Source organism: Euprymna scolopes, chromosome 21 (genome assembly GCF_053919585.1).
Source record: "Euprymna scolopes isolate OS-2025 chromosome 21, ASM5391958v1, whole genome shotgun sequence".
Lineage (NCBI taxonomy): Eukaryota > Metazoa > Mollusca > Cephalopoda > Sepiida > Sepiolidae > Euprymna > Euprymna scolopes.
This window is the reverse complement of record NC_136502.1, coordinates 54706067-54725127: the sequence shown is the minus strand read 5'-3', so window position 1 is coordinate 54725127 and position 19061 is coordinate 54706067. Positions and strand designations below refer to the sequence as shown.

General features: G+C 28.6%; 1 protein-coding gene across 4 annotated transcripts in view; it reads left to right on the top strand.

Annotated features, from left to right (window-relative positions):
* The window catches only part of LOC145242375 (leucine-rich repeat-containing protein 71-like), a 124076-nt gene that overhangs the window by 45645 nt on the left and 59370 nt on the right, over positions 1–19061 (top strand). For 3 of the 4 annotated variants that reach the window (XR_013862721.1, XM_080105379.1, XM_080105377.1), the window contains 2 exons: positions 2546–2620; positions 15919–15987. Coding sequence is in view for 3 of the 4 variants with exons in the window: in XM_080105379.1 (XP_079961505.1) it covers positions 2546–2620; positions 15919–15987 (144 nt within the window). In the remaining variant the exon portion in view is untranslated. The remainder of the gene's footprint in view (positions 1–2545; positions 2621–15918; positions 15988–19061) is intronic. The other variant, XM_080105378.1, reaches the window with a different exon arrangement.

Below are 19061 nucleotides of genomic sequence, written 5' to 3'. Positions count from 1 at the left end.
AGGCTAGTCAATCGAAAAGAGGGGATGACTTTCGAAAATATCAGGGAAAAAGCAACCCCTCCCTGTAGAAAGGTGGTCAGTAAAGGGTGAAGGAATTAATGTATTTAGCCAATTTTTCAATATTTATCGTACGAAGGGTCGAGCTTCAAAATGATACTGATCTCGTGAAAATCTTATCGCCTTTGTCGAAAGTTTTAGGCATACATACATACATACATACATTTAAACAGACAGGTGAGATTTATATTATAGACTAGCAGGGCTACCCGGCGTTGCTCGGGACCGTATAAACAATGAAAAAACAAAAGCAGATATTGAACATATGTTTTATTCTTAGGGGAGAGGAATCTTTCATCTCAAGTTTTAGCGTTACAAACAAACATTTGTCTTTTATATATATAGATAATGACAGGTTTTTTGGGGGCCCCCCTCGAAGATAACTGATCAGTTGACCAACTTCTAGTGGTCCGTTTGACGTGAAATTTCGATATTTGTCATCCGGGTGATGGGGCTTCGATATGATACCAAATTTGTCAAGTTTGGTTCCGTCTTTCAAAAGTTTTAGCGTTACAAACAAACATACATACACACAGACGTTTGGCTTTTATATATATAGAAGAAGATGGATTAAGAATCTTTTCTTTGTTTGAATTTTTGATGAATTAATAAAGATTGTAATTGAGTCAATTTTTATTTCTACCACTTATTTTCCATTTTTATTGCTCTCTATATTGAGTTTTCCCTTATCTTGATAGATTCTAAGATAAACGTATAATATATATCTTTTCTAATTTCATTTCTAATTTCATTTACTTCGTAGCATTCCACACGCAAACAGACCCCTCTGTTTATTACTCTACATTTCTTTTAAAAGATTTTGCATGAAAATAAATATTCGAGAATAGATCGTTTATAATTCTAAGTTTTAAATGAAAAAAAATTTTTTCTTTTAAATTGAAAGAGTTTACAGACGCTTGGGGAACATCTCTCCTCTGAACATGTTCTATGACAAACATATACAAATGAAACAAAGGAACAATATAGAAAAGATAATGTATAAAAAAATATTTTTATTCATCATAAAAGCAATAGGGTTTGCTTGGATAGAGTATCTATAAAATGTGGACAAAAATTACAATGTGTACAATAATTGCCTGAAAAGGACGTGCATGGATGTGTGGGTGCAAAAGTTGAGAGACAAGTTTAACATACTGTGAAATGTGTGTGGGTAGCGTACGTGTGCTGGCGAGACAAAAGAGAGAAGACTTTTCTTCTGAGTCCCTTTTTATATGCTGATTGTAGCGCCCTCTACTAGCGTGAAAGGGGGTATAATTGGGTTTGAAATGCCGTCTTGTGAATGTTTTTTTTTTACATGGGCATCACCACTTATCAAGGCCTTTAGGCCACTCGAGGATAAGGGTTAATGAGTGTACAGTAGAAATTGGACAATATAGTAATCGTTAGTAATGGAAATTTGTTGAATTTGTTAACTTATATGGAATGGCCCATCAAAAACTTGTTTACATTAGACTTGAAGACAACCATATTGTAGTCAGCTGAAAAGCAGGAAAAGGGAAGACAATTCTACAGGCGTGCAGTTCTAATAAAGAAGCTTTGCTCATGGAATCTACGTTTAGGTTTAGGTACAGATAAAGAGTGGGGGAAATTATTGATAGTGATTTCTGTTAGACGGGTGTTTCTTGTGAAAGTTTGGTGAGGGGGGACCAAAGATTGGAGCTCAGCTGAACACTTGCCATGAAAATAACAATAAAGCAGAGAAAAACTCGCAACATTTCTTCTGTGAGAAAGAGATTGCAGGGAAGAGAAAAGGACATTCCCTACGAGGCTACGAAGTCTATTTTGAACTCTAGCAATACAGGATAAGTTCTTTCTAGCACCTCCTGCCCAAATGTGGCAACAGTATTCCATCCTTGGACGTACCTGGCTCTTATATAGATAGAGAATTGCATCAGCAGTGAGATATCTACTGGAGTGATAGAAGGATCCCACCATTTTTCCAGCGGCCTTGGCAACGGATTTAATGTATGTGTTCCACTTAAGATCAGGAGTAAAAGTCAAACCCAGAACCTTGTCAAAACATGAGGCCTCCCCAAGACGAGAGCCATTCATTTCAATTGATGCCAGATGGGGATCAGAGTGTTGATGATGTAAAGATAAAAGCTTGGTTTTAGATGCATTAAAAGTAACCAGTCACTCCTTTCCCCATTGTACCACATGCTCAAGATCAGAGGAGAGAGAATCAGAGAGAACTTGGTCATTTACGGTCTTAGATGTGCTACCATAGATGGTAGTGTCATCAGCATAAATGTCTACGAATGATGTAAGGATGTGATTTGGAAGATCATTAATGTATGTTTAAATGTGCAGAAAAGTAAAAGTAATGGTATAAACTTTTATGATGCATATATACACACATATATACACACATATACACACACATATATACACACATATATACACACACACATATATTTTTCGCTACTTTTACAAATTGGTGCACAATTCATTGTCTTTTTATTCACAGTCTCTGGAACACAGGTTTGACTGGAAGTGCTATAACTTCATTGGCATCACTTTTACCAAAATGTGTGAACATCAAGTAAGTAAAATCTTTGAATAATTGCAACGCCCACCACCAAAGATTATTAGACAAATTGAGAAGAAGAAAAGTATAGAGAAAGAGAAGAATTTGGCACTTCTACAGAATTGGGACGAGATTTTATAGTCAATAAATGGAGTTTTCAGATAAAAACCAATGGTTTCAACTGAATTTTTTGTCAATTCTAATAAGTTACAATGGTAGCTTCCAAATTATGCAGTCGAAATTACCTGAATATGACTGAATTGTTTAAAAAAAAAAAACTTTAATACGTGTTAGCAGGTGAAAAATTTCCGCCATCTTGTTCAAATCAAAACGGAAAATTACCTCCTTTTCGAATTCTCCCGTTTTCATCAAATTCTATTTTTATTTTCTTTAATAAATAATTTTCTAACTTATCGATTTTCGTAATTTTTGGATATAATTATCTTAAAAATACCATGAATACATAGATATCATTGTTTTCATGTGAAATTTAGCTTTACGATTTCTGAAATTTCGTCCCAATAGTGTAGAAGCACCAAGAATTCTGTAGTACTCAACAATATCTGCCTTAAAATCTGTTGTGGCTCAATGGTGCTTGTGTAGTCGTGAGCTCGGTCCCTTGCCAAAACTGTAGCCATGCTGATGACGAGTGATACCCAGAAACACGTGCCCATGGATAAACTTTTATGCACGTAAAAATATTTAAAATCTATATGAATAGTTGAATATTTAATAAATAAAAATGAATAAATAAAAAAAATATACTCATTAAAAAAGGGAGCAATGCAAAAAAAAAAAAAAAAAAATTATCCATATGGTTTAAATGTTAAAGCAAAGAAAAATAATTTACAAGACGATTCCAAAAACATAGTACAATTATAACCAGCTACGGTATCAGGGATAAAACATTTGTAAATAGACACAAAATAAAATCTGCCATCTCATCTGAATAAAAAAAAAAAAATAGTTATTATAACTACCAAGATTTCCGCATCTCTAAATTACATTAGAATATTTCTTAATCAAACTAAAAAGAAGGACATCGCTTCCAAAATATTATTACCAACGGATGCGATAAGTATATTATGGATATAATCGATACTTAATTATATCGGTCACCTGTTGAGAGCATAAAAAAAAAGAGTTTTCCTATGAAGGATTAACATTTTCTTTTCATATAATTTTAAAGGTTGAAAAGCTTAAAACTGTATATATGTCTTTGAAACCATATATATATATATATATATATATATATATATATATATATATATATATATATATATATATATATATATATATATAGTGTTATAATGGAATAATTCCAGGAGGAAATCCAGGTATGAGAGCTCAATGTGGTAAACAGAGCAATAACATAAAAATATAACACGGAAATTACATAATTGTCGATAATTATGTAATTTCCGTGTTATATTTATATATATATATATATATATATATATATATATATATATATATATATATATATATATATATATATATATATAGTGCAAATGTGTGTGTGTGTGTGTCTGTGTGTGTACATTTCCCTACCAAATAACTCTGTCGATTTTCAATCTACAGACTCGAGATTTGAGAAAACCTTTTTAATCGGCTTTCGGCCAGAAATTTGGCTGTCAAGGGGTCAAAGTTCAACGATTTGACCTTTGAAAACTCTACCAAATTCCTCTGCCAATTTTGGGTCTAAACACTTGAAATTTTAAATGTAGGTTACTTGGACATGGATCAAATTTTTTAATTTGATTTGTGCCCCCAAAAATAAAGGGTCAAAATTGAGGTCAAAGTTTAAAAAAAATTGACCTCTGCGGTCTCTACCAAATTACTCAGTCAATTTCTGGTCTAAACATTTGAAATTTTACATAAAAGGTATTCAGAGATAGGGCAAGCTTTTTAATTTGTTTGGGCCGAAAATTTGAGCTGCCAAGGGGTCAATGTTCAAAAAATTTGATCTTTGCTGTGTCTAGCAAACTATTCAGTCAATTTTGGGTCTACACATTTTAAATTTATACATAACGGGTATTCAGACATGCGGCAAGCATTTTAATCAGTTTTGGGGCAAGGATTTTGCTACCAAAAGGTCAAAGTTGAAAGAGTTGACCTTTGCAGATTTTACCAAATTTCTCCACCAATTTTGGGTCTGAACACTTAAAATTTTAGATGTAGGTAACTTGGACATGGGTAAAACTTATTTTGATTTGAAACCAAATGTTAAGGGGTCAAAATTGGGGTCAAAGTTTTAAAAAATTTACCTCTGCGGTCTCTACGAAATTACTCAGACAATTTTTAGTCTAAACATTTGAAATCTTACATAAAGAATATTCACACGTAGGGCAAGTTATAAACAGTACATAGGATCCAAGCAAAAACCGGGCTGAACTGCTAATATATATATATATATATATATATATATATATATATATATATATATATATATATATATATATATATAATGAATGAATGACAAAAGTTTACATTCCAAAGTTCATGATGTTGACCATCTTACAATTTATTCCTTTAATTCAGTTGACATTTACAATTCTTTCGTAGCACAAAATCAATCACTTAATTATTATATCAATCAATGAATCTATTTTGCCCTTAACTCATCAGAAGAAATAGCAACAATCAATTCATCAAAAGGAGATAAAGTGCGTTTTGACATGATTAAAAATTCGAAAATTGAAAGAGAAACTGTAAATACCTTATAATATGTTTACATTACATGATTTTGAATTGTAAATGTCAACTGAATTAAAGGAATAAATTGTAAGACGGTCAACATCATGAATTTTGGAATATAGACTTTTGTCATTCATTCATTATATTGCTCTGTAATTAAATTGAGCTTCTTAAATAAAGATTGGAATATATTATAAGGAAATGAAGTATATTTCCACAGATATATATATATATATATATATATATATATATATACTTGTTTATTGTTATATAAACATGCTCACATCCCGCTGCTACAAACAGCCACTTGTTTCAATCAAACAACAGATATCATCAGGCAGCGACTTGACTATTCAAAAGTTCAATGAATAATGGATTTTTATTTTAGGTAGGAACTCTTTAGAAGTTGGAGTTAAAAAACTTAAAACACAGGACTTTAATTAAATAAAAAAGTAAAAAGGGAGAGGCAATTTAAATAAAGTTAAAAGATTACAATGGGGAGAGAGTGATTGAGAAGAAAAAAGGAATAGAGACAGAAATAGAGAAAGAAAATATAGAGAAAACAAAATAGAGAGAAAAAGAAGAGAGAAAATATATATATACACATACATACACATACACACACATATACACACATATACACACATATATACATATATATATATATATATACATACATATATATATACATACTTTATTCCTATATATATATATATACATACATATATATATACATACTTCATTTCTCCCTTCCCCCCCCCTCCACATCATATATATATATATATATATATATATATATATATATATATATATATATGATACGGAGAAGAAAAGAAAAAAGAAACAAAGGGTTATAATAAAGAGAATAAGAACTAGAAGGAAAAGGAAAGAATAATGAGATCTAGTTAAATAGAGAAAGAGAGAAAGTAAGAATTTGACAGTATATAGAAAAAGAAAAAGAAAAAGAAAAAATCTGCGTGTCAACCAATTTATGAACAATTATACAATTCAGTAATGAAGCATATTATTACAAATACAAACAGAAGATACAATCCAAGCGTCAGAAATGAACGTGTCAAAAAAGGCAGTGAATGTATTCTGCTAGCATATTTATCCTCTTACATACGTCCACGAGTAAAATCAACGCAATTCAAACATACGTCTACCATTAATTAGGCCCTTTATGCTAAATGATATAAGTTTAAAGTTTTCGCGTTTTTATTAGATAAATATATGAATAAAAGAAAAAAATAATGATAAAACAATATTAAAATTATTATTAATAACAATAAACATAATAGTAATGATAATAATAATAATAATAATAATAATAATAATAATAATAATAATAATAATAATAATAAAAACAGAATAAAATTAATATTTATTATCTTTTTAATATAACATATTTAGCCATAAGAGGGGATTAAATAAATTAAATAGGTCCAATAATTATAAATAAAAAACTACTAATATTTATGTATATAAAAAGAATATAATACAAATATATATATATATATATAGATATATAACCACACACACACATATATATACCCAAATATACACACACATACACACACATATATATATATACATATATATATATATATATACATATACATGCACATAAGTAAAGGTGTAACTATACTATTAAGTTGGAAGTTTAAGCTATTTAAGTATAGATATAAAGTCATATTAAATCACAAAATAATACATTCAATACCAGATTACTAATAACACAGATACAAGTACACTTACCTATAAATATATTCAGGCAAAAGAAGTAATTAAATCAACGAAATACTCAAAAATAGCGACGCACAGGTAGATAGTACCCTAATTAAAAATAATAAGATACATATGTATATACTCACAGAGAACCAACCGACATACTAATAAGCATATATATATATATATATATATATATATATATATATATATATATATATATATATATATATATATATATATATATATAATCTTATGTATACACATACATACAAAAAAAATACACAAATATATGGACACAATCATATACTAATACACAACAACGCACACACACATATATATACTCACACATAAATATGTATAATTTACATAAATTATATATATAGAAATACATAAGAATACAAATAATTTGGCAAGGGTACAGATAGATGCATACACACATAGAAACATACAAATGGATTGAATAAACATGGGAGGGTATACCAAATAATATAGAAATATATAGATCTAAGTACACACGGTCATAAAATAAATACATAGACACATACATATACACATAGACACACATGTATATAAGATAGGAGAAGTAAAGAATGAAATCAGGAGAGGAGAAAGTATATTAATAGAATATTAATAAATTATAGAAATCAGTGACAATTTTTAATTTATTTAAATTTTATATCTAAACTAAATTACTTAAAAGATGGGTTTTATAATGTTTGCAATTAATTGAATTTTCGTGCTTCTTATTTAATAATTTATCTCTTTCTCTAAAAGTAAGTATAAATAATTTCTCATAAAGACATAGGTAGCAAGGCGAGTTTAAAGATGAACAGGTTTTCGCTTTCTTTAAAATTTTCCAATTTACTATTGGGGAGTAACCTTGCTCTACTAGTTCATTGTAATATTTAGACAAGGAAGTTCTATTTTTGTACTCATTATTTTCAAAAGAGCACTTGTGACCGGTAAATCTTTCTTTAAAATTGTTATTTGTCATTCCTATGTAATATTTTTTTTCATTCGGATTTTCCTTAGTAGAAATAGTAGCTTGGTACACTACAGAAGTAATTTGACAATTTCCTTTAAGAGGGCATTTTGATTTAATTCTACAGTTACAACTTTCGGTAGCAATGGGTGTGCTATTTTTGTTTAATATTTTGTTATTATGTTTTTTAATTATTTTTTCAAGGTTTTCATTACAACTATAACTAAGTTTTATTGTATTTTTATTGAAAATTTTATGTAGTATGTTATTAATAGGGAAGTGCTTTTTAATTAAGTTTAAGAATTTCATTCCTAGATTTGTTTTAAGTTTCAGATTAAAAGGGGGATTGTACCACAGGATTTTTCTCTTACGGTTTCTATTTGTATTTGTGTTTGGGTGTGTTGGTTCTATGAACTCAATTTGGGTGTTTTTGTATCCACTATCCTTAAGGGCCCTGTTATAGAAATATTTATGTTTATTAAATGTTTCAAGATTGGAAGAATTGTCACTGATTCTTTTACTAATGGATTTGGGGATATGCCTAATGATAGATTTTGGGTGATTTGATAGGGGGTGTACATAAATTGGGTTTGAGTTTTCCTTCCTATATGGTTGGTAGATGCCTTTCCTTAAATCAAAGTTCACATCCAAAAAATTTACAGTTTTAACATCTGATATAATATCCACTTTTAATTTAATTCTACGGAATTCATTTAAGATAATCTTTTTGGTTCTTTCACATTTAGGGCCGTTGGATTCCTTGATGATCATCAGTCCATCATCACGATACAAGCCTATATCCATGACATTGATGTCTTTGGTTAAGTTGTATAGTATGAATAGACCTACTAAGTCTGTCATTTCAGCCGAATCCAAAGACCCCATGGAAATGTCAAACAGGTCATTTTGATCTTTTTTCAACCACTGATCATTTCCACTAATTAATGTAGTATTTCTACATGTCCGTATAATTTCAATTTCAGTGTCTTTTATATCAGACAGAAGTTTAGCAAACTCCATCACCTCTTCGAATAGTTCCTTAGATATGGAGGGATAGTAATTCACAATATCGAATTGTAAGAAAGTACAATTCTTTTTATTATGTATATTGGAAAACCATTTAATGGTATCCGCTGTGTTAATCCATAGATTTAGCTTATATGTTGATTTAATTTGATAGTTAACTCTTTCTAGTATATTTTTACTTAATTTACCTATTTCGGGTTTCGTAGGATTAATTAACCTAGTTGTAGGTTTATTTTCAAAATTTATCTTATGGTCTTTAAGCAAAATATATGACTGTTTTTTTTGTAAAATTCCCACTCTATTACTAATTTTAAGTTTGTCAGTTATTTCTTTACTATCCTTGTCAATTTTTTTGCAAATATCTATATTTGATTTTTTGTAATTTTTTGTAATATTTTCTTTAATAAGCTTGTTATATTCATGTGTAGTTAGTTTGTAGAAATTTTGCGTCTTATCTGCTTTAACGTAAAGGTAATCCGAGGTGTTGATTTTCTTAATGGTAAAATCCAACTGTTTTTGAAAATGATTCTTTTTCCCATGGAAAGACAAGCCTCTAATAAGGTCCATAATGTCTGCTTCAAAAGCATCCAATTGGTCGATATGTGGTGCCGAATCTCGATTTTTGAAACCATGGTAATCCTTATTCTTGTTGTCATTTGAATTTCTCAGGAAGAAAAAAGCTTTCCACTTCATTCTCCTAAGTAGCTCCTCAGTTTTTAGAAGGAGGGTCATCTGGTAATTCCGATTCGTGGTGGTAGGAATATTTTTCAGGGATGTTTGGAAGTTAATTTTCTCCATGTTTAGGTAAAAACAAATCCAGCGTATAATAGTGCTCAACAGTAATGGAGCGACGATACTCGGGTTTTTTTTATATTCAAAAGTAATGGACTAATGAATTCAACGAGGTTGTTAGATAGTGCTCAATAAAAAGAGCTGATAATACTTGTTTATTGTTATATAAACATGCTCACATCCCGCTGCTACAAACAGCCACTTGTTTCAATCAAACAACAGATATCATCAGGCAGCGACTTGACTATTCAAAAGTTCAATGAATAATGGATTTTTATTTTAGGTAGGAACTCTTTAGAAGTTGGAGTTAAAAAACTTAAAACACAGGACTTTAATTAAATAAAAAAGTAAAAAGGGAGAGGCAATTTAAATAAAGTTAAAAGATTACAATGGGGAGAGAGTGATTGAGAAGAAAAAAGGAATAGAGACAGAAATAGAGAAAGAAAATATAGAGAAAACAAAATAGAGAGAAAAAGAAGAGAGAAAATATATATATACACATACATACACATACACACACATATACACACATATACACACATATATACATATATATATATATATATATACATACATATATATATACATACTTTATTCCTATATATATATATATACATACATATATATATACATACTTCATTTCTCCCTTCCCCCCCCCTCCACATCATATATATATATATATATATATATATATATATATATATATATATGATACGGAGAAGAAAAGAAAAAAGAAACAAAGGGTTATAATAAAGAGAATAAGAACTAGAAGGAAAAGGAAAGAATAATGAGATCTAGTTAAATAGAGAAAGAGAGAAAGTAAGAATTTGACAGTATATAGAAAAAGAAAAAGAAAAAGAAAAAATCTGCGTGTCAACCAATTTATGAACAATTATACAATTCAGTAATGAAGCATATTATTACAAATACAAACAGAAGATACAATCCAAGCGTCAGAAATGAACGTGTCAAAAAAGGCAGTGAATGTATTCTGCTAGCATATTTATCCTCTTACATACGTCCACGAGTAAAATCAACGCAATTCAAACATACGTCTACCATTAATTAGGCCCTTTATGCTAAATGATATAAGTTTAAAGTTTTCGCGTTTTTATTAGATAAATATATGAATAAAAGAAAAAAATAATGATAAAACAATATTAAAATTATTATTAATAACAATAAACATAATAGTAATGATAATAATAATAATAATAATAATAATAATAATAATAATAATAATAAAAACAGAATAAAATTAATATTTATTATCTTTTTAATATAACATATTTAGCCATAAGAGGGGATTAAATAAATTAAATAGGTCCAATAATTATAAATAAAAAACTACTAATATTTATGTATATAAAAAGAATATAATACAAATATATATATATATATAGATATATAACCACACACACACATATATATACCCAAATATACACACACATACACACACATATATATATATATACATATATATATATATATACATATACATGCACATAAGTAAAGGTGTAACTATACTATTAAGTTGGAAGTTTAAGCTATTTAAGTATAGATATAAAGTCATATTAAATCACAAAATAATACATTCAATACCAGATTACTAATAACACAGATACAAGTACACTTACCTATAAATATATTCAGGCAAAAGAAGTAATTAAATCAACGAAATACTCAAAAATAGCGACGCACAGGTAGATAGTACCCTAATTAAAAATAATAAGATACATATGTATATACTCACAGAGAACCAACCGACATACTAATAAGCACATATATATATATATATATATATATATATATATATATATATATATATATATATATATATATATAATCTTATGTATACACATACATACAAAAAATACACAAATATATGCACACAATCATATACTAATACACAACAACGCACACACACATATATATACTCACACATAAATATGTATAATTTACATAAATTATATATATAGAAATACATAAGAATACAAATAATTTGGCAAGGGTACAGATAGATGCATACACACATAGAAACATACAAATGGATTGAATAAACATGGGAGGGTATACCAAATAATATAGAAATATATAGATCTAAGTACACACGGTCATAAAATAAATACATAGACACATACATATACACATAGACACACATGTATATAAGATAGGAGAAGTAAAGAATGAAATCAGGAGAGGAGAAAGTATATTAATAGAATATTAATAAATTATAGAAATCAGTGACAATTTTTAATTTATTTAAATTTTATATCTAAACTAAATTACTTAAAAGATGGGTTTTATAATGTTTGCAATTAATTGAATTTTCGTGCTTCTTATTTAATAATTTATCTCTTTCTCTAAAAGTAAGTATAAATAATTTCTCATAAAGACATAGGTAGCAAGGCGAGTTTAAAGATGAACAGGTTTTCGCTTTCTTTAAAATTTTCCAATTTACTATTGGGGAGTAACCTTGCTCTACTAGTTCATTGTAATATTTAGACAAGGAAGTTCTATTTTTGTACTCATTATTTTCAAAAGAGCACTTGTGACCGGTAAATCTTTCTTTAAAATTGTTATTTGTCATTCCTATGTAATATTTTTTTTCATTCGGATTTTCCTTAGTAGAAATAGTAGCTTGGTACACTACAGAAGTAATTTGACAATTTCCTTTAAGAGGGCATTTTGATTTAATTCTACAGTTACAACTTTCGGTAGCAATGGGTGTGCTATTTTTGTTTAATATTTTGTTATTATGTTTTTTAATTATTTTTTCAAGGTTTTCATTACAACTATAACTAAGTTTTATTGTATTTTTATTGAAAATTTTATGTAGTATGTTATTAATAGGGAAGTGCTTTTTAATTAAGTTTAAGAATTTCATTCCTAGATTTGTTTTAAGTTTCAGATTAAAAGGGGGATTGTACCACAGGATTTTTCTCTTACGGTTTCTATTTGTATTTGTGTTTGGGTGTGTTGGTTCTATGAACTCAATTTGGGTGTTTTTGTATCCACTATCCTTAAGGGCCCTGTTATAGAAATATTTATGTTTATTAAATGTTTCAAGATTGGAAGAATTGTCACTGATTCTTTTACTAATGGATTTGGGGATATGCCTAATGATAGATTTTGGGTGATTTGATAGGGGGTGTACATAAATTGGGTTTGAGTTTTCCTTCCTATATGGTTGGTAGATGCCTTTCCTTAAATCAAAGTTCACATCCAAAAAATTTACAGTTTTAACATCTGATATAATATCCACTTTTAATTTAATTCTACGGAATTCATTTAAGATAATCTTTTTGGTTCTTTCACATTTAGGGCCGTTGGATTCCTTGATGATCATCAGTCCATCATCATTTTTTCTTCTCAATCACTCTCTCCCCATTGTAATCTTTTAACTTTATTTAAATTGCCTCTCCCTTTTTACTTTTTTATTTAATTAAAGTCCTGTGTTTTAAGTTTTTTAACTCCAACTTCTAAAGAGTTCCTACCTAAAATAAAAATCCATTATTCATTGAACTTTTGAACAGTCAAGTCGCTGCCTGATGATATCTGTTGTTTGATTGAAACAAGTGGCTGTTTGTAGCAGCGGGATGTGAGCATGTTTATATAACAATAAACAAGTATTATCAGCTCTTTTTATTGAGCACTATCTAACAACCTCGTTGAATTCATTAGTCCATTACTTTTGAATATAAAAAAAACCCGAGTATATATATATATATATATAGCGATTAAGCTACACAGAATATTCTTAGCTCTACCTACGTATTGAGCACTGTTGAAGTAAATACTGAAAGTTTATGCATAAATTTATACTTTTGTATATTAATTTATGTGAGTAAATGAAGTAGTTATATATATATATATATATATATATATATATATATATATATATATATATATATATACTATTATATAAAAGTCACTTTGTATGTGTGTGTGTGTGTGTGTGTGCGTACATGCGTGAGTTCCTTCCTCATAGGTTCCGAAATGGCTGAGCCTATCTTTTGCAAATTTCACACAAAGGTAATTCATATGTCTGAGTGATCCTAAAAGTAGTCTTCCCTTCTTATAGATAAAAAGAATTTTTACAGGGGAATATTTTTCAGTTGTACCGGTTAAGGGAGATAATTCCCAGTAAATCAAGAAGGATTCAATTCTCAGCAAATGATTTGTTCTTAAAAAAAACTGAACTATTTTCATCTTGAGGTATAGCTCAGTAGTAGAGTATTCGACTGCAGATCGAATGGTTCAAGCCCTGGTGTACCTCACCATTTTAATTTAATTTTTTCTTATTAATGAGTTCAGTTTACGATAAAAGAAGAGTTGTCATTTAAAATTGCCGCAAATCATTTCTTAGTTTGCATATTTTAAAACTAAACATTAATCAGAAGTGATTTTTCCAGAGCATTCATCATCAAGACCAAATATCAGCTGACGTGATATTGTAAACAAACACAGACAGAATTTGATGAATGACATTATCTTTAATTTTTCTTTTTTGCGAATTAGTTCACCGGGTAAATTATTCCTCGTATTATATAATATTCAATAGAGGACTGATTTGAAAATAATACATACGCAATCTGCATAAATTAAAATATCATGTTTAAGTGTATTGTAAGACTGGGCAACGCCGGGCGTCCAGCTAGTATATACAGTATAATCACATTGACACACCAGTTCCCATCAGATCACTGAAGTTAAGCAACATTGAATCTGGTCAATATTAAAAATGGGTGACTATTTGGGAATTCCAAGTGCTGTATGTGTTCTCCGCTTATCTCGGCATAAGTTATATAAAAATTGAAATGAAAATAAACTAAATAATTACATTTTAAATTATATTTTTAAATAGTACAGTTGAAACAAGGCTATTATGTTGAATAAGTAATATCATCGAGTTAATTATTTAAATAGATTTAATTTAATGTCATGTGCTAATGACCGTAACTCAATCAATATAGATGTGGTTTAAAGAATGCTATATATAGAAATTACGTATAAAATATAATGTCTCCTCGCCTTTATATTTCTTTGATTATGGGGAGTTGTACACACACATATATATATATATATATATATATATATATATATATATATATATATATATATATATATTAGCCAGATTCGAATCTCCCAACTGGCTGTAATCGTTACTCCCTGCACTGATGATTCCTGAAAAGATGAAATTCTAGTGTCTGTAGGTATTAAAAATAATTATAGTAATAATTATGCCAGCCTCTTTAAAAACTCGGTTCTTAATGTTGAGCACTCTAAGTTGAAATAAGTCAGTTACTTAAGCTTACATGCGCAGATCATGTTGTTATAATCATAAGATCACTCTTGCCCGACTTTTACGCTTTAATATAAATGTTTATTTCAACTGCATTTCTCGCAGTTAACATTGGCCGTGTGATGTGTTCTTTGCTAATAGAGTCAAAGGTAGCTTCACAGCCGAGTTCGAATCTCCCAAATGGCTGTAATCGCTACTCTCTATACTGATAATTCCAGAAAGGATAAAGCATTTGTGTGTTTAGGTATTAAAAATAATTATATTAATAATTATATATATATATATATATATATATATATATATATATATATATATATATATATATATATATATATATATATATATATATATATATATATTTCTAAATTTGAAACCAGGCAACAGGCAGAATTCCTTTGACACAACATATAAAATGCAAATAGTTTTTTCATTAAAAATCCTTTTTTTACCTTAAAATTTTCATATGACATATCCATCGTCAGAGATAAAAAAATGTTTAATAACAAATGCCCTTTTTTTTAATAATAAAATAATATTCAAAGGCGTTTTGCCTAATTTTAAATAAAACATTTCTTAAAAGATGTTTTTGAAATAACCTTTTTTCATTTTAAATAGATATATTTTTCTTACTCTCCAATGAGTGAAAATCCAAAATATCTAACAAGAACCAAAAGAAATATCAACGTGATCATATTAACAATTCCAATTTAAGGTATTGCATATTTTTTTAATAAAAGAATTTACCGTTTTAAAATTCTTATTTCAATTATTTATTTTCAGGAAGCTTTTCTTGGATGCAACACATGTAGAGGAAGAAAATTATGGAGAACTCTTGGGAAAAGACAGTTTGTAAGTCTGGATTGAATTTATTCATGAATTTTCTTCTTTCTTTAGATTCGGAGAATCTAAATATTTCATGGACTTTATTATTCTATTAAGTAAAATTATCAAAGTAAAATGTTTCATGGATTTTATTTATTCTATTAAGTAAAATTATCAAAGTAAAATATTTCATGGACTTTATTATTCTATTAAGTAAAATTATCAAAGTAAAATATTTCATGGATTTTATTTATTCTATTAAGTAAAATTATCAAAGTAAAATATTTCATGGACTTTATTATTCTATTAAGTAAAATTATCAAAGTAAAATATTTCATGGATTTTATTTATTCTATTAAGTAAAATTATCAAAGTAAAATATTTCATGGACTTTATTATTCTATTAAGTAAAATTATCAAAGTAAAATATTTCATGGATTTTATTTATTCTATTAAGTAAAATTATCAAAGTAAAATATTTCATGGACTTTATTATTCTATTAAGTAAAATTATCAAAGTAAAATATTTCATGGATTTTATTTATTCTATTAAGTAAAATTATCAAAGTAAAATATTTCATGGACTTTATTATTCTATTAAGTAAAATTATCAAAGTAAAATATTTCATGGATTTTATTTATTCTATTAAGTAAAATTATCAAAGTAAAATATTTCATGGACTTTATTATTCTATTAAGTAAAATTATCAAAGTAAAATATTTCATGGACTTTATTATTCTATTAAGTAAAATTATCAAAGTAAAATATTTCATGGACTTTATTATTCTATTAAGTAAAATTATCTGCATTATTTGGACTACTATTCTCATATCAAATATGAGAACAGTAATCCGAATAATATAAAAAAATGCAAATTATTTTAAATTCGAAATTGATTAGAAAAATTTTTTTTTTTTATTTGCATCTAAAAGCATGTTTTTAAAAACAGTTTGTCTGTTTGCTCTATATTTTTCACTTTATTCAAGATGCTTCAACTTCATATTTGCTGACCACGCACCTTTTCAGCTTAAATTCATTTTTTTAAACTAGAGAGTTGTTACATGCAGTTACCAGCCAGTGCAATCTTGATAACAACAACGTGAGAATGGACTTTTTGCTTCCATGCAAAAAAAAAAAAAAGAGAACAAAACTATTTCTCTGACAAGGGGTTTTAAATCCGATTTTAATTTTAAAAAAATCTTTTTATTTATATCTAAAGGCGTATTTTTTTTTAAACAGTTTGTCTGTTTGTTCTATAATTTTCACAAATTATAAATCTTCATCTAAAAAATTCTGAAATATAATATTCTTTTAAAGTCGTTTCAAATTTAAAGTCATTTCTATAGTAAAATTATTTACCAATGCATTTCTATGATAAAAAAATATTTCTAATGCATTCCTATAATTAAAATATTTCCAATGCATTCCTATAATAAAAGTTTATTGTCTATTCAATTCGATAATATTAATATTTTTCCAATATATAATATATATCTGAAAATCATTTTCCACTTAATTTGAAGGGTAAAAATAATTGGACATTGCATTCCCATAAGAAAAATAATCATCCATTTATTTCTATGGAAAAAAATTCCAGTGCAGTTCTATAGTAAAAATCATTTTCTAATTCATTCCTTTGGTTTGATAGATTTGTGGTGTATGCTTGATAACAAGTGAGTTTTGACTCCTTATTATTGGAGTTGAAGATGTTATTTTGCCCCAACACATTGTAAATTGAGTTATGTTTTTTGCATGAAGAACACCGAAAATTGTTTTTACTTATCATGCTACAGTAGTAACCCAACTAAAAAGGAAACGATAGTAACCCTCATTTAATCGCTTTTCGTCACTAGAGTTGAGGTGTATGAGTTCAATTTAAGAAGGGAACGGCTGTATCTCTTCTGATGACATTGACAGGTACTAGAATGACAGATGAGAATGGATGCAGACTTATTTACATCTGTGGCATTCACATAATTTGTGTCCAAGAACAAAAGAGAGGGTAAGGAATACGGATCAAGTTCAATCTTGAATGTAAGAACTGCATGGGCTTCTCCCTAAACATGTTATTAACTCTTATTTATTAGTTGGGATCAAGTTTACAAGAGCCATGTCTGTAGTGCTATGTTACATGCGAGTGAATGTTGCAATCCTACTTGCTCCATCTTTCTGAGGATGCCAAGGTATGGCATGGCTATGGTTCAATGGATTTGTAATTGGCTATGGTTCAATGGATTTATAATGTGTGCCTTGATTAACAGTTAGTTTTGACTTCTGTCTATCAAGGTTGAGCGGGGCCAGATTGGAGTCAGCTCTGAACTGCAACCAACGATAGTGGTATAAACATGTTGAACAAAGCTCTGATTAGATGAACAGGTGAACAGAATATGAGGATAAGCGAGGAAAAAGCAGGCCAAGAAAGACATGGAATGAGTCGGTCAAGAATGACTTCAAGCAAGCATCAAAACAAATGTAAATGGTAGTTTCTAGAGAAAGTCATCACAATCGTCTAATGAGTTATTCCCTTTGGTGATATTTTAGTTTTTCATAATTATTTACAAACTAGCGGGGGTTCTCGACGTTGTCCGGGTGTTTGTAGGTGTGTGAAAAAAAAACGTGTTAGTAGGCAGGCAGGCTGAAATCTGTGACGCGAAGATGGAAAAGAAAGTGAAAGAAAACCTGAGATTTTACTGCTGTGTTATGACGCGAATGGAACTGTAAAGTGTTTAAATCGTGACGATGAAAAAGAAATGAATGAGTTGGTAATTAAGAATCACGCAGGTGTAGAAATGAACGTTTGGCTGTAGGCCAGTTAAGCTTTCACCTTTCTGCCCCGTACTTGTTTCCCTACGATGTTGGGAAAACCAGTTCCTCCCAAAAAGGGAGAACTCTGGCCAATTCAATGGCAATTGTCTGATATGAAGGGTTTCCCTCACATTGATCAAAGCTGATTGCCTTTCTGGACGTCCTGGCTGGAAGGCCGAAAAGCAGTTACTTTTCCTTTGATATAGTTTCGCTTTATTTATATGAAAAAGACAAACAAACACTCGAAACCAGGGTTTTTTTTTAACTCGATCAGAATAAAAATAGAGAAGATGAC